Here is a 17467-nt window from a genome sequence, read left to right as displayed (position 1 = left end):
CCACTCTACAAAGTCCTCCACTACTGCCCTGTCCTCCTCCTCCCGTCCGTCCCTTATACACCCGACCACTGCAGAGTCATCAGAGAACTTCTGCAGATGGCATGACCCAGAGTTGTACTGGAAGACAGTGGTGTACAAGGTGAACAGGAAGGGAGACAAAACAGTTCCCTGTGGGGCTCCAATATCACTGACCACCGTATCAGACAGCACACAATGTGGAACAATGTGTTATGTGTTATGTGTTATGTGGAACAATGTGTTCTTTCGATGGGCTTAAGACAAAAGGAAACACAATCGAGTCCTGTGCCGAAGCTGACCCTGGTAATACACGAGAACCACTACCCAATACACTTGTTTTCATATCATTACTGTGCTTGAGTTGCAAATTGTATTTAAGAGATTTGTGGAGATTATCATAAATAAGAAGCTCAAGGACCACAATCATACAAATGAAGGTAACAAGAGCAGAGTGATCAGAATATGCATGTGTGTTTTGTGTAATATCAACGTATCCTGCATACTTTGCAGAGGCAGAGCCATATCTTCACCCACCTTGGTCTCGACAGTTGTACAGCTCGCAGCTGGTCAGCAGGTGTCAGCCTCTCCACTTTGATGCAGAGAACGATGCAAAGCTTCAGGCTGAAAGAAGGCTGTGGCTGCTGTGCTGGGGGTTGAGAGCATGAGCTGGATCAAATTCAGCCCAATTAGGATTATCTTCAGACAAGATTACCACTTATAAAGGGTTTGTAAACTGTACGGATTACAGTGTTCATGGTCAATACATCGTCTCATTATACTTTAAAGATCAGTTATAATAGAATAGCTTTATCCTCCAACAGGACACTGTCAGAAACTGTAAAGAATCTGGACAAAAATGATTTTATTCATTTGCTTGTTGACTTCAGTGTAAAACCTCCAGTTAAAAAAAAAATGATGTAGTATCAACATTAATGTCACCAAATAGCCTACAGAAGATAAACACCAGCCAGAGGGATTTTTCACAACCTGGAAACCAAAGTTGTTCTTATTGAGCTATAATCCATTACTAAATGGCGTATTAACCATGAAGCCACTAAGTGGTGACGAAGGTGTCTTATCAGAAAGGGGTCTATCTATCTATCTATCTAAACAATTCTTTTATTTTTTTAATTAAAAAATTAGATTTTTAGACAGCTGACTAACGTTCATCACATCTGGAAAGTTGACAGCCAATTAAGACTCCCCGTGGTGCCTGAGTCTGCATTTTTGCATAAGTGGATCAATTACCTTAATTTCCCAGTAGGCAATTTCAATAACATTTTACAATAATTACCGCGAGAACACTGAGTGTTTATTATCCCTGTACTCTGATACCACAGGAGGCGGTAACGCCGCGGTGGCTCTCTGGCTGAATAGGCCAACTGTTTCCCTTTGCAGAATTCCACAAGTGCTGCAGCCCCAAAGCACACAGCTAATACGCGCTCGCGTGGAAGAGTCAACGGAGGTTTCCACTTGCTCCTCTTGAACCAAAATCCGCTCAACATTAAGCCGTGCTTTAAGACGGAGCTATCAGCCGGACATGGCGCGGACTTTGGGGCTGATTGCGAATTGTTTGATGTTCCTTCTCTCCTCCGGTGCGGAAGGGAGGCGCAGCAGGGAGAGAGTCTACTATGTGGGGATCATTGAGGACTATTGGGATTACGCACCAAGTGGAAAAAACCTGCTTAACGGACAAAGCGTCGAAAATGACGAGTGAGTTGTGATGCAGTCAAGTTATTTAGAGAGAGAAAAAAACATGTTACAGATTAAATGTCATCGCAGAGCAGTCATATCAAATACACACATGGGGTGTTGAGTTTATCTCAGGCGATTACAATACTTTGTAAGAGAAAACAGAAGCAACCCAAACTAAGATTACAAAAAAGTCCTATGTCATCTTGTCAGGGTGTGACAGTGTCTAGACATTAGAAGGCAGAGTTGTGTGCTTTGCTGGTAGTCTGGCAGATGTACAGGAAAGATGATCGTACTTGAGTGATTAACAGTGAGTGACTTCTTTCATGAGGTTGGAGGCTTCCTTTGCTAAGTGTATGACCAAAATAAGTCAGGAAACAAGGATAGCTGCCGCTCACAGAGAGACAATTGCATCACACCACCACTGCTGTTATTTTAGATGTAAAGGTTACTAAACAGAAAGCAGGTGCAATAAGAATGTTCAAGTGTGGACCTTTCTGAATGCTTCCCAATTCATGTATTTTGCAGCTGAGTTTTAGATTGATAAGCTTATAAATACCTGACAGGTATCTGAGTCAAGCTCTTCTTCGACGATAACGAAATACCTGACAGACATCTGAGGTGATATCTTATAGTTTAATAACTTTGAAGCACAGTACAACTGTCGCTTGCACAATGCTGGAATCTCTCGACTTATATCAGCCAGCCAATTTACCCAACAGTCATTTTACAATGTCAAAGCGCAGACGAATCATTGGTTATAAGCAAACCAAGCTATTTTAGCATATATTGATCAATATTTCTTATCTTCTCCAGATATCAGATTGTCTATTTGTTCCTCCTATTTGACTTGTTATTAAATCCATTGGTGGATCATTTATACTAAAGATACTTCATCAATTTGGTGTCTCTCATACGTAGCCCTTCATAAAAAAATCTAATATCAGCCAATGGAAAACCAAGATGTAATGTGTTTTACTATAACCTTGATGCAGTTACATTGCATTTCAATAACAAAAGGTGCATACAGTAGAATGCAACATAGAGATGATTGTCTCAAATCTCATCAATACTGAAGGAAGCACGCCTACATAATGATCAGAAATAGGTTCGTTTAGCCCCCACGTTAGCACAGAATTGTTCTGACCAGGTGCTCCTTTATCTGAAGGTTGTCAGTTCGACCCGTTTGTGAATCAAGTAAACATCTTCCCTGTTGCTTTGGGTTAGGGCTGGATATACAGAAGCAATACTGTTTGCTACAGCTCCAGTAACACCTTATTAGCCCACAGAAACCTGTAATCACGATAATGACAAGTCTAATTGTTGGAAGGCTGCAACCAGATGCAATTTGTTCTGCTGCATTACATCTACATTTAAGGGATTCATCACCTTCATGTACATTTCATAATGACATTCGGAAATCATGTGAAATAATCATGTTAAATAATCCCTTTTGGAGCCTTTTGTGAGATCGTACAGAGTGCGCTTAAATGGCATCACGCCTTTTTGCCACATTGGCACTTTGCTCCTTTTTAATAGTTATTCTACTTTTTGCGCTAATTACATACAGTTGTGCACTCGGCTGCAGTCACACAGTCCAGGTACCGTGGCAATAATTAGGCAGCTGCGCTGTTGTCATGGTGGTGTCATGTCGTTTGCACATGTGGCTGTTGTGCTTCTCTCACTTGTATTTAAAGACAGATGTATTTATTGATGCTTCTTTTTTGCAAAAAGAATTCATGTCTCATGATAAGAACATACAACTGCATGTCATTGTGTAATCCTGTACTCTCCAATAGCCTGACCTAGCCTGAAGAAATGGCCAACAAATCAGGATTAGTGGCTTTCTCTTTCTCCTCTGTCTCCTCTTCTTTCTGTTGAACCTGTTCTCTGTCTCCACTTCTATCTCAGGTATGCATCTGTGTTCCTGAAAAGAGGACCCCACCGTATTGGCAGTGTTTATAAGAAAGCCATGTTCAGACAGTATACAGATGCCACGTACAGCGGCCTGGCCCCCCGACCGGCCTGGTTGGGCTTCCTGGGGCCGATACTGCGAGCTGAGGTTGATGAAGTTATTGTGGTCCACCTGAAGAACTTTGCGGCCAGGAACTACTCTATGCATCCTCATGGAGTTTTCTATGAGAAGAATACAGAGGGTATAGTGCTACATAACACCATTAGAGATCCACTGTATTCACACACAGAAAGCCGTGCAGAATCTATTGTGATATAACTCAGACGGAAAGGAACACCTGTTCATGTAAACTGATACCTCGTAGTTGCTGTAATAACAATAAGACGACTTCTGATGTTTCATATTGCATATTATACTAAAGGATTTCCTTCGAAAATCAATAGCAGTTTATCAGTTTTAACGGTTTACAACTTTATATGTTATAATGACAGCAATGGGGATACAGATATCTGAAGAATTAACTCTGACTAGTGCTGACTCACTAAACAAGCAAAACTGTTCTGCTAAATCAGAGTATTTTATCGAGGCCATGGCTTATTTCTCCCGGAAATAAGGAGACATAAGCTGTGCAGGAGCCGATATTAAGATATTGGGATCACTGGACGGCCTTTAAAGTTTAATGTACTTCAGACTTTTTTTCCACTAAGTTTTGTGTAATGCCAGTCAGACCATCTCTGACAAAAATATACTGACAGACTGATAAGATAAAAGGACTAACAAATCTGATACGGAATAAATGAGTCCAATATGACCTGTGAGAGAGTACAAAAGGTGACACAGCACAGTTCCAATAACTGGGTGACTAATATGGTATTTTATGGTAAGTAGTATTCTGAACTTTGCAGCCCTTTCTTATGCAACAGGCCCCCATCCCCCGCTCATCAGGGGAGTTTCAGACGGGAACCGAAACTAACAGTTTCTTTCCCCTCTTAACACAGATGTATGTACTGCTTTATGAAGCAATTCACATCAATCTGTCAATTGGTCATGAAGAACATTTCTGTTAAGTGACAACTAATTTCAATAAATGGCAAATACGGGCAGGAAGGGAGCGAGATGAAGGGATAGAGGAAGCGGAGAAAAGGGGTGGTGTCAACACATCAAGACATAAAACTGGTAAAAAAAAACAGCTAATTCTGTGTTAAACCATGTCATGTGACGGGTGCAGATTGGTACAGAGGTCAGTGTACCCGTGACATCAATCACTAAGACTGAGGTCATACATGTGTTCATATATGACTTATACACATAGAGGCTGAAAGTTTAACAGAGATAAGACCCATGGAGGAAATTAATATGACCTGGACTTGGGGAAACCTCCATTGAATAATGTGCTTATCCAACCTATTTGCAGTTGAATCATTAAATTCATGCATTTTATGTTTTGCATCATTCATGCACTCAGTTTAGCTTTTAAAACAGATAAATCAGAGAAATGTGCTTGTTAAGACGATAGCATTGCTTTCTACTGACATAAAGTGAAAACATACAGGCTGAACTGCTCTCCAAACATCAGAGGAAACAGAATAGTCCCAGTATAAACAGCTTGTGTTTGTCTAACAGGGGCGCTCTATCCAGATGGGACATCAAACAAGCTGAAGGAGGACGACTCTGTTCCTCCCGGGGGCAGCTACAGTTACCGCTGGGAAGTCAGGCCAGAATTTGCCCCCACAGATGACGATGCCAACTGCCTGACATGGGTCTACCACTCTCACTTGGATGCGCCCAGGGAAATCGCCTCAGGACTTATCGGGGCTCTGCTCACCTGCAAGAAAGGTATGAAGATATGTGACTACGTCCTATTTCATCTCACTGAATCTACATCAGAAGACATGTTTCTCATGATGTGTCTGTATATTGTCTGTTTGATTTGTATACCAAATGTAATTTATTTGTATGTTCCTTGATCATACAGTAGCTACAGTCACCAGAGGCCTCTTCACACCCATGCTTAAAAAGTCAATTACACCACCGCTTCGTAGTCTTTACTACAATGAAAAAATGCCAACAAAAGAACGCTTCATAAGAATACAAATATGGTGGGAAACCACAGGGGAATGAATGAGTTAGTTGGGAAAAAAAGATGAAATGTTGTTTTATCTGTGCTTGACTGCATAAATATTTAACATATTCATCCTGCTTCCTTCTCTATGTCTCATCTTTCTCTATGAGCGCAGGAATCTTGAAGGAGACTCCAGATCCAGTCCGGGGTCAGGCAAAGCTGGAGTCTGTCGTAGAGTCGGCCCGTAATGACGTTGACCAGGATGTCTTCCTGATGTTCAACGTGGTGGACGAAAACTTGAGCTGGTACCTGGAGGACAACATTCAGAACTGCTCTGATCCAGCCGGAGTCGACCGGGAAGACCCAGACTTTGAGGAGTCAAACCTGATGCACGGTGAGAGGGATCTTTCTCTCACATTTAATTCATACTAAAACGGCTGCGCACACATAAAGTCGGTTGACAACAAAGATATTATTTTTTAATGTGAAGTTTTTTACACAATCTAAAAATGGTTATCTCAGTTTTCTCCCCCCCCCCCCCTGCATGCCCTACATTCTTTAATTGACTGTGGTATGTGACTGACTCATCACTTCAAATTCCTTTTACAAAGTGCATACAAGAAGGTTTCAAGGCTTGTTCTCTTCGTCCTTTTCTCTGACCTCGGTCTGTGTTTTTTTTCACAGCTATTAATGGCTACATGTTTGGTAACCTGCCCGGAATCAAGTTATGCCAGCACCGTGCAGTGGCCTGGCATTTGTTTGGCATGGGTAACGAGGTGGACATTCATTCTGCCTTTTTCCATGGGAATACACTGCTGGACCGGGGCCACCGCACTGACGTCCTCAGCCTGTTCCCAGCCACCTTTGCGACAGCTGAGATGCTCCCGAAAGCAACAGGAAAGTGGTTGTTGACCTGCCAGGTTAATGACCACTTGCTGGGTAGGGCACCTGACCTTTAACCTCTGTGTGACCGTTTGCCTCTCTGCTCACGTTGCGCAGAGTTGATGACGTGGGGAATGCGTTTCTTTTATACACCTCTGTTATTTTTTCAAAGGGATGTTACGAGTCTCCTCTCAGCTGAGCTTGTATTTCTACTCTAAACACGTCAGGACTTGTACTTTAAGGCTGTCCAAAGTCCATTGAACTAAGAACTGAGTCATTCATACTTGGTCAACATTATGGCTACATGATAAATAATGCTTACGTTTGTGAAACTCCTTTCCTTTGTATCATACCAGGCTTACCATAATAGCCTATTTGTATTTCTGGGACTTTAAAGAAACATCCACAGATATATATAGATGTACTATACAAATCACACCTTCAGTCGTTTGCTCAAGGAAAAGATAAGGAAGTAATCTGATAACTGAAGCCTGGAATATTTATTTTGTATAGACTATTAAATCGGACCCTTTAGACTCGTCGGGTTTCAGACAAGAAGATTCCCTGAGGCTCTGAAGGCCCAGTTTCACCACAGGCTTTAACTTTGTGCATGTATGGTCCATGTAACGTTTGTGTGTGTCTCTTTTTATCTGTTCCAGCTGGGATGCAGGCGTTTTATGAAGTGAAGGCATGTGGCAATAAAGCCGGCTCTACAGTGATGGGCGGCGTGGTGAGGAACTATTACCTGGCAGCAAAGAAAGTCCAGTGGAGCTACGGTCCCTCAGGAAGGAATCTGATTCAAAATGCATCCCTCACTGAGGCCGACAGGTGGGCAGGCACCTTATCAAATTAGGAGTGGCATACTGCTGCATCCAACCGAATCAATGGTAACAGCGATGTAACGCAAAGCTCTACTGAGGTTTATACCAAACACACAGTGAGCCGTGCACATGTGGTTTCATGCCAGCCTTCTCCCAACTATTTAGCTTTTTCTATTTCGCTGTCTGTGTGTATGGCCACTGCTCAGGCTTGATGATACGTGAACTGGTCGTTCCTGTGGTGAGGCAGTTTTGTGGCGTCCAGAGTAAACGGTGTAGATTGTGATGCAGTGACTCAGTTGTTATTGTGTCTCTGTTATTGTTCCTGACCCGACACATTGTCCGTCCCCCCCCCCCTCTTGACTGGTCAGCTAGTTGTTGTGTTTACTTTTTCTGTGAGGGGAAATTACCAACTCGCTGTTTCATCAAGACCACATATACAATGCATATCAGTCATTCTCTGTTCTCTTCACCTACAGTACATTGTGCTTCATACCCCTTTCTCTCATAGTGCATCTGAGGTGTTTTTTGGGAGAGATGACGGGAGGATCGGAGGTGACTACATGAAAGTGATATACGTAGAGTACACAGACAATACCTTCACCGTCACAAAGCCACCTTATTCTCAACACTTAGGAATCTTAGGTAAGGCCTCCCTCTTTCGCCAAATTCCAAATTTGGGGAAGCATTTCATTCTGCCGTTGTTGTATGTTTCTGGTACACTGGCGTCTTGTCTTACTCCTGAGTTCTCTTGTCTGGTTATAATGTTTTTGTATTTGTCCAGGTCCAGTCCTGAGGGCAGAGGAAGGAGACACTGTCAGAGTGACATTCCTCAATAAAGCTGATAGAAACTATAGCATACAGCCTCATGGCCTGTACTATGATAAACACTTCCAGGGAATCAGCTATGAGGACGGTGAGGAAGCAACCAGTGGCGTTGCCATCATTACAACTGTTTGATTAACTGAGGTGGTAATAAGGGGAGAGGATTCATTAAACTGTGTTCTATAAACAGGCGCTATAGCCGATTGTTAACATTTAAGGTTGACAGAGACATTTGTTTCAAGACTGAAATAAATATCCCCGTCTGTCTGTGCTTCTGATGTTGGCTAGACGAGGGAATTCATTTTATTTGAACAAAGACCAAAAGTTCAAATGATAATTGGCCTTCCCATTCTGCATTAATTCATGCTGAAAGGTTTATTCATTTAATTAATCACAGTCATGTAAGGACTGCGTTTCAATAGAGTGAGTTTGTATTTCTGAAAAAAACTGCAATAGAAAAACAGTTTCCGGGCTCAATTTATAGGCATAGAGTTTTACAGCAAAAAGCCTATTTCAAACAAACAGTTACTTCTTTGTGTGCAATACTGTAGGTGTTGACAAGCCAGGCTCCCACGTTGGTCCAGGGGAGAACTTCACCTACACCTGGCAGGTGCTAGAAGGTCCGTCTTCATCGGATTCTCCCTGTATCCCCTACCTGTACTACTCTGCAACTGATCCCGCCTCGGACACCAACTCTGGATTAGTAGGACCTCTGCTCGTGTGCAAGAAGGGAACGCTGGGGGAGAACGGAGCCCAGGTGCTGCTTTACTATCCATTCACACACACTTTCTCTCACTGAGAAATGCAGGGAATAATCTATTTAGCACTATCGTCAGGAAATTGGGCCATCACAGATCAGATAACGTGATATAGTTGATTGTAACAACAAAACAGTTCACTTCTTTGAAAGGCAGGCATTGACGTTTTAATTTAAAACAATGTAATGTATTTCTTTTTTTATTTATTACAATGTATGTCCTTACTGTTACTGTGTGCCTTGTTTTACAGAAGGGTATAAATAAGGAGTTCTTCCTTCTGTTTTCTGTCATGGATGAAAACATGAGCTGGTATTTGGAGGAGAATATTAAGATGTTTGGCAGCAACAGGACAAATCCAGAAGATGAAGACTTTGAGGAGAGCAATTTGATGCATGGTAATCAACGTGTTTGGCAAAGAGTGTGTTTTACCTCACTGCGTGTATTTCATTTAAATATTATTTGATTGATACTGATTATAAGTCCATACCATTAATACAATATTTGTACTGCTATTTCTAGTATTTCTTCAGTATTTTCTTACTTCTCTCTGTATTTTTCTGTTTTAATCTTCCTTTTAATATCAGCTGTAAACGGACGCATGTATGGGAACCTTCATGGGTTGGAGATGTGTGCCGGGGACAAAGTTATGTGGTACACCTTTGGGCTAGGTACAGAGGTGGACATCCATGGTGTTTATTTCGAGGGGAACACCTTCGAGAAGCAGAGCACAACACGTGACACTATCAGCGTGTTCCCTCACACCACCGCTACTGCCTTCATGCAGCCAAGCACTCCTGGTTAGTCATATTACACACACACACACACACACACACACACACACACACACACACACACTCGGTACACTGTGCTGCCGCTCCAAAACCACATCCCTTTCCTCACACACATTGTCAGCATTCATCCATAATTCATCTTTTGTTTGACGTATGTTCATAAACATGCTTAGATAACCTTGTGTGACGTGTACACTACTCCCAACTGGTGACATCAACAACGACAATACAATTCGGAAATGTCAAAACTATCTGCAGTATTTGCATTATTTACTGAGATATATTTTGAGGGCTTCATCCCAGACCGCTTAAAAGAAAATTCCACAGTCATTTTTAAAGCCATAAACATATTCACTCATGTGTCCAACACGCTGAACCTCTTTTCATTCCCCTGTCAGGCCTGTATGAGGTGAGCTGCAGAGTAACGGACCACTACTCAGCCGGCATGAGGCAGCAGTACAGAGTGAAGCTCTGCCCGCAACGCAAACCAAAGCTCCCACACTCAGGAGGGCCGACCAAGCTTGTGCAGTATTTTATTAGTGCTGAAGAAATCGAGTGGGACTTCTCACCTGAAAGAGACTGGGAGCTAGCGGTACTCCACGCCACACTAGAGAACAGGTGTGTGAGTAAGATAACTGGAGGATGATGTATTTCTGTGAGCCGGAGCCTGTGATTAGTGGCGTAACTTATTACTGTTTGTTAATGGAAGCAAATTGGTACATGTCTCCCAGTCCAGGCAATATATTTGTGGCGAATGGGAAAAACAGAATTGGCTCGCGCTATAAGAAGGTGGTATATAGAGAATACACTGATGACACCTTCAGAGTTCAGAAGGAACGACAGGCCAACCAACAACACTTGGGAATCATGGGTAAGCTTAGCGCTCTTTATATTTTTCTTACACCAAGAAAGGATTGAAGAGTATTTGTTTTGTTGTTGTTGTTATCATTAATATAATCATGTAGTCTTCCTTTATACGATTTGATTTCATTTGTCTCTCCACTTATTGCATGTATACCTCGGCATCATTGAAAACGAGCATTCTCCCTCTCAATTGGTTTTCTGAAGTTTAAAATCAATAAAACAGTTGTTTTCCTCCTCTGTAGGTCCTATAATCAAAGCAGAGGTAGGAGAGCAGATCGTGATCACATTCAAGAACAAAGCCAGCCGTCCGTACTCGATTAGCGCACACGGAGTGAAGGCCAGCGGCGCTCACATTCCTGTCAAACCTGGTAAGAATCATATTTGAAAAAAACATTTAAAATGTCTGCTGTTGCTTTCTAACAAAAAGTTAATGTTCTCTTGCGTCCAGGTCACATAATCGAGCTGACGTGGGATGTTCCTGAAAGCTCTGCTCCAGGGGTCTCAGATCCTAATTGCATCTCTTATGCCTACTACTCTAATGTTGACTATATTAAGGTAAATATTCCCTCTATACAGTCACAGTCACATAGAAGCACATACATCTCAGTGTTGCTGTAAAAAGAATGACCTTAATGGACATGTTTAGGTCGGGGTTGAAGTGTGGATGACTATGATGGAGCGGGTTCATATGTTTATGTTCATGTTCAGGATCTGTACAGTGGTCTTCTGGGGCCTCTGGTGATATGCAGGCCTGGGACTCTGGAGCGTGGGGAGGGGCCCGACAGGCAGAGGGTGGACGTGGAGAAGGAGTTTGCTCTGCTCTTTATGGTGCATGATGAAAACCAGTCCTGGTACTTGCATGACAACATCAGAACATACCTTGACGTCAACCCGGATACCTTCATTCCAGACGAAGACTTCAAGGAGAGTAACATGATGCACGGTGAGAGATAAGAGCGGAGGAGGGAGGTTCATCCCAGCAGGAAAAAGATTAGGATGGAATTGAACATAAAAAAAAGGAATAGAAACGTGTGGAGAATACAGTGTAAAACTGACAGAACCATTGACATTTTTATACTTTATCTTTATCGCCCACATGGGGAAATATGGAACTCACACAGACTCAATCATAAGATATGTAATATATAATACGATACATAAAACATGTAATAAAAAAATAAATGCTTAAACGCAAGCTCACCAAAATACAAGACGTAAACTAAATTAAATCAAATATTAAAATTAGCCTTCGATACATTGTCATCAGAGGAAGTCCCGCTTGTGTCTGATTCTATATGTGATGAGTGTGTGGTAATCTCTATGAATGTGTCTATTGAAGGGATCAACGGTAAACTTTATGGTAACCTCCATGGACTGGAGATGATCAGGGGCCAGAAAGTTGACTGGTATCTACTGGGCATGGGCAACGAAGTGGACATGCACACCGTTCACTTCCACGCAGAGACTTTTACCTACAAGGTAAGCCTAAAGGCAAAATATATATATATATATATATATATATATATATACATACAAATAATCTTACAAAAGTCCCATCCTTCCATATCCACACACGCATCTGTTTGAATTCAGTTGCGCACTAAAATTCTGATATCGGGTGTTGTCAATGTTTATAACCCTCTGAAACATGCGGTAAGGTGCTACATCTGCATTGTGTGTTGAGATGTGCCTTCAGTGGAAGTTTGTCTTGAATGCTTTGCATAGTCGGAAAGCAGAACGCGCTGAGATCATTTAAAATGTTTTGTTTATGTCACGGGAGTTCACAGGTAGGACCCAAACGCAAGACCACAGGAGACAGAAGTTAATGGAAACAGGTTTTATTTAGCCTGACTAAGACAGGACGGTGGGAGCCCGTGGTCCGACACCCGAGTGGCAGATCGACGGTGTGAGGCCCGTGGCTCGACACCGGAGGGCTGGCAGCTTGACGGCGTGTGTAGTCCGTGTAACACAAGGAGGGCAGAGCGGCGGAGTGTAATCCGTAGAACACAAGGCGGGCAGAGGATGCCACGGGGTTGAAGCGGGTGAAAGACGGTACGACCTGACAACCCCAGACTGCAGGACCAGAGTTTATATCGAGACAGGGGACTCATTAGTGGGCCCTGAGTCTGGTGTGTCAGGCTGCAGGAGGTGATCGGCTGGAGTGTCCTCAGCTGTGCACCATCAAGGGTGCGGCCATGGGAGGTGTCTGGAGGCAGAGGACAAACACAGAGCACATGGCACACAATCACAAACAGGGGAATGACAGAACACATGAGGAGAGGAGATCAGGGTCAGACAGGGATCCTGGATCCTGACAGTTTACGTTAAATATAATTTAAGTTGTATGATTTTGTTTTGTTTTATTTGTTTTCAGTCCAGTCAACGGTTTACATTTGGGAGCAGTTTGTTTGAGTGTATCCCAAACCGATCAGGAACTGTTCATGAATTCTTTATAGGCTGAAGGAGTCAACATATTTCCATTCAGTGTTGTTTTTCCCATCGATCCAAAGATGCACCTTTTGGTTCCCTCTATAGATAAGCCTTGGCTAAACATCTTGTAAACAAGCTCAGTAACTGCGTTTGGTGTCAATTCAAACCAGATTTCCTTTTTGGTTTCGCGGGTATGTTCAAAAGTGTGTTTCATATTTATTCTCATCATTATCTCCGCAAGATCTTCCTCGTTGGTACATTTTGTGGGAACAAAAGAAGGGTGGGTTTGGTGAGGTCTTGGGTGGGGTGGTGAAGGCGGGTCACCAAAAGTGTGGTTTGTATTTTGTACTGCCTTGTCATTTGCAGGTGCCTTCATCATTTCAAGTGTTGATTGTAGAAATAAATGTTATTCTTGAGCATGACAATCTCTACATGCCCACGCAGAAAGTTCCTCTGCTCCGTTTGAGCATGTTTCTTTTTCTCCGTTCCCCTCTGTTGTATCGTATGTGCTGTGTGTGTTAGACGGACCATGTGCACCGTGCGGACGTCTTTGATCTCTTCCCCGGGGTTTTCCAGACTGTGGAGATGGTTGCTGGGAACCCGGGGACTTGGTTGCTCCACTGTCACGTCACTGATCACATTCATGCCGGCATGGAGACCACTTTCGCCATCATAGGTGTGTATGCACGTGTCGTGATTGTGTAAATGATATGTACGTCAGTCTCACTCCCATGTGTGTTAACGTCAGTATGTGCAATAATCTGAGCATCCATTGATGAGGGGTTGTCTGTTAACTCCCTTTTTCTGTCTTTTTCAATTCCAGAAAACTCCAAATTCTCAAATGGTAAGATCTGTTGTTGTTTTTTACCAACACTTCACAGCGTACGGTGTGTAAAGTAACACAGTATATCAGTACTGTGTTGATATTTAAAATATGTCCGTCACTCTTTAGCAACCTTAACCAGGACAAATTGACGGTCTCACATCACCCCCGTACTCCGATCTCTCCACTGGCTTCCTGTAGCATCTCGGATACACTTCAAAATTCTCACCATCACTTCCAGAGCACTTCACGGTCAGGCTCCGGCTTATGTAGCTGATCTACTTCGCCCCTATTCACCCGCCCGCACTCTCAGGTCAAACGCTCTAGGTCTTCTGTCAGTCCCACGCACACGATTTAAGACCCGTGGTGACCGAGCCTTTGAGGCAGTGGCCCCGAGGCTCTGGAATGCTCTGCCTGCAACTCTGCGCCTCGCAGATACTGTGGATACTTTTAAAAAACAGCTCAAAACCCACCTGTTTAGGCTGGCGTTTGAGTAAAAACCCATGTCCTAGACCTGCTCTTAAAATGTGTTTTAAATTTTTATTTTATTTTTTATTATTCTTTATTTATTTATTTTTCTCTGTGAATGTAATTTATTGACCCGAGGGTCACATTATGTTTTTTTATGCTTTTAACTTTCTGCTCTGTTCAGCACTTTGTGATGTTATGTCTGTGAAAAGCGCTCCATAAATAAATTTCATTCATTCATTCATTAACATTACATTACATTAAAACTAGATTCAAAGCCAATTACATTCAGCATATATGTTATACATCTATATATATATATATCATGTTTGATTGCGTGCAGATATTGATTGTTTTAATGTATTTCTCCCTGCAGGCAGGCATTGCTTTCCATTATTTTATGTACAGCATAACTATTGGTTAGATGACTTTGAAACGTGCTTATTAAGTTGAGTAGTCCATCGCGCTTGCATTAGTTATGGTCATGTAATTATGCGGTTTACACACAGATTGGCTTCAAAAGTCTTTACTGCATTAACCTTACACAAATACCGTACTTATGTCTCGTGTAATACTGAGAAAAGTGATGAATTACTAGTAAAGCTGTGTAAGGTGAAATAGATTATTAGTGTATAACCATAGCATGTTTCAAGAGTGTGTGCTCATAGATTTTCACGTCACATAGAAATGAACAGAAATCAATCGATCCCTGGAACTGTAGACAAAACACAGTACATCTAAATGTCTAATACACAGCAGAATGGGATGTACAATTAGTAGTTGTGATAACGTAAAAAATGCATAAACACGGTCCTTTAGGACTATTGATAGTTCCATTTGGTCTGTTCACGGCCGTAGCATACCATTCATTTCTCTAGTCTAGTTCAAATGAATCGGCAAATGAATTATCTGGGTTAGACATTCCTTTAGAGCTGTTCTGGGCACTGTTGTAAGATGTATAATGCAGCAGATAAATTCTTGTCGATATAAACTTGAAAAGGATGAAATTCATTGTGCTTCAAGGCCAGTATGGGATCAGAGATGTTTGGGGTAATGGTGTAACACTGTATACATCACTAAATAAGGAATTCAATGATACAGCAAAGACACACAGGTTAGGTTGTGCATTTTCATGTGATAAGATGTCATGGCTTTCAAGTGTTTTGTCATTTACTTACCCCTCCCTTCCTGTCTCTGACTTCCTCCTCCACTCTCTGCGCCTTTCCTGTTGCAGCGGCAGGAACTGAAGGCTCCAAAATGACGTCGCTGCTCTCGCTGGCACTTGGTGTCATGGCTGTAGGGGGTGGCCTGCACTGATGAAGGGACTCTGACAACTGTGGACATTAATGCACTGACAACAAATCCAGGGACAAAATCACTGCCTGTGTTATTAATGGAGCTCATGTATGTCAATATCAAGCAATGATCAGACCAGTCAAAATATATCAATGGCTGTCCAATCATATAAAGTTGGAAATTATTATATTTCTTCTGACTAAAAAAAGCATTTTATATTTATGTGTTGTTTCTATGTTGCCGTTTTTCTGCCACGTTGCACTGTTTGATGTTAGTTTTTGCAAAGCATTACTGTAGGCTACCAAAAACTGTATTCCAGTTATGAATGTGCAATAAAGACATTTATTCAACCATATTATTATTATTCTTTCATTTGCTAGCACCACCTATAACCACAAGGTGGCGTTAATTCCATTTTAAACAGCAAGTTGTCAAGAGAACACATGAAAGATAACAAATGTTCTTATTGTGTGTGGCAACTCTTTTGTAGCTTCAATGACAACCTTTTATTTCAAGTGTCCCCATGGATACTAACACAATACAGAATTTAAAACTTGAGTATTTTACAATTTATTGTGGTAGTTCAATTACACCTCAGACAACTCAATCCTGTCTTGAAAATCTGTGGCATCCTGTAAAATGTTGAGTATCCTATCAGATCAATGAATCCTCTTGATAAAGCAGGAAACACTGCACTCGTTGCATTTAGTGTGTGCTCTGTATAATGAGTTTGTGACAATGACAAACAGTGAGCTCAGTTGATCAGTTAATGGCTGATACTCAGTCTGATTGGTTAATTAACCTATGATTGATCAAATGCCCCATCAACCTGAATGGGTTTACAGGCTGACAGATTAAAAGAGAATTTGAATTCCAAACATTTAATCAGAGGTATTGATCAACTTAACAGCACAAATTACCATATCAGTGTTTATTCAGACACAGTCACTGTTGGTCACTCAGTGACTGCTTTGCATATTGATTACAGTTTCAGCACAGCGCGCTGCAAGTGGACAACCTGGATAACAGGGTTTGACCGCTGATAGAAACCCTACTTTCAAACACATCGGATGTTACTTCTAGACCTACAGAGAGTCAACATTCTTTTTTTTAAAGTCTAAAATGAGCAAATGTGGACTCTGGACTAATGTCTACGAAGGGGCACAATCGAACAATGATAAATACACTTTTAAAAACGGAACTTTATCATCAGAAAAGAGTTCCTGTTGCATTATTTACGACACAAAGCAAAATTATTGGTCATGCAAATTGTCATCATGTCGATGAGGAATTAAGGAGTAATCTTTGCAAGATGTTGAGAACGTTTAAATAATAATGCAGTGTCACATTAGAACCAAGAAATGACCAAAGTCAGTCATTCGCGCACGGTGTGTTAAATCGTGTGTGTGAGGACTTGCAGTCTCAGCAGATAATTTCTTCGTAAACACCGCACACGTAAACACTTTACGCAACTGAAACAAACTGGAGTGTCCAGTCTTCCTCTCTATCAATAGCCGTTATTGATCGAGCCAACTATTGATGGGCTCCGCGCACCCTTATCTACAGAAGTCCATTCTGTTTTTCAACCAGACTTTGTTTGGCTTGATTCATTTTTTTTTTCACCCAGAGCGCTTTCCCATTGCACAATGACTTTGATAAAATCAAACTAGTATATGTCATTCTTATTAACACAGACTTTTTTTTTGCTGTACCATTTAGAAAAAATTAAAAAATATTGTCTATGGGTCTCTATACGAACTGACTCCCATTCAAGACTCTATTATTATAGATATAGCAAAGCTTCTATACAATGTTGTCGAGCGCT

The 17467-nt window shown here is 41.7% G+C and overlaps 1 protein-coding gene across 1 annotated transcript; it reads left to right on the top strand.

Annotated features, from left to right (window-relative positions):
• The first annotated feature begins 1464 nt into the window (after nt 1-1464).
• Nucleotides 1465-15938, top strand: hephl1b (hephaestin-like 1b). Its single transcript, XM_079282946.1, has 20 exons — nt 1465-1731; nt 3622-3866; nt 5249-5461; nt 5863-6081; nt 6372-6626; nt 7229-7397; nt 7899-8032; nt 8172-8303; nt 8764-8969; nt 9221-9365; nt 9555-9767; nt 10160-10379; nt 10493-10632; nt 10868-10993; nt 11074-11180; nt 11334-11568; nt 11965-12104; nt 13578-13731; nt 13879-13899; nt 15581-15938. The coding sequence occupies exons 1-20, from the start codon at nt 1559-1561 to the stop codon at nt 15661-15663; spliced, it is 3330 nt and encodes a 1109-aa protein (XP_079139072.1). The 5' UTR covers nt 1465-1558; the 3' UTR covers nt 15664-15938.
• Nucleotides 15939-17467: the final 1529 nt, after the last annotated feature.

This window comes from Melanostigma gelatinosum, assembly GCF_949748355.1.
Source record: "Melanostigma gelatinosum genome assembly, chromosome: 14".
NCBI lineage: Eukaryota > Metazoa > Chordata > Actinopteri > Perciformes > Zoarcidae > Melanostigma > Melanostigma gelatinosum.
Note: the sequence above shows the minus strand (reverse complement) of the source record. Positions and strands in the feature narration are given on the sequence as shown.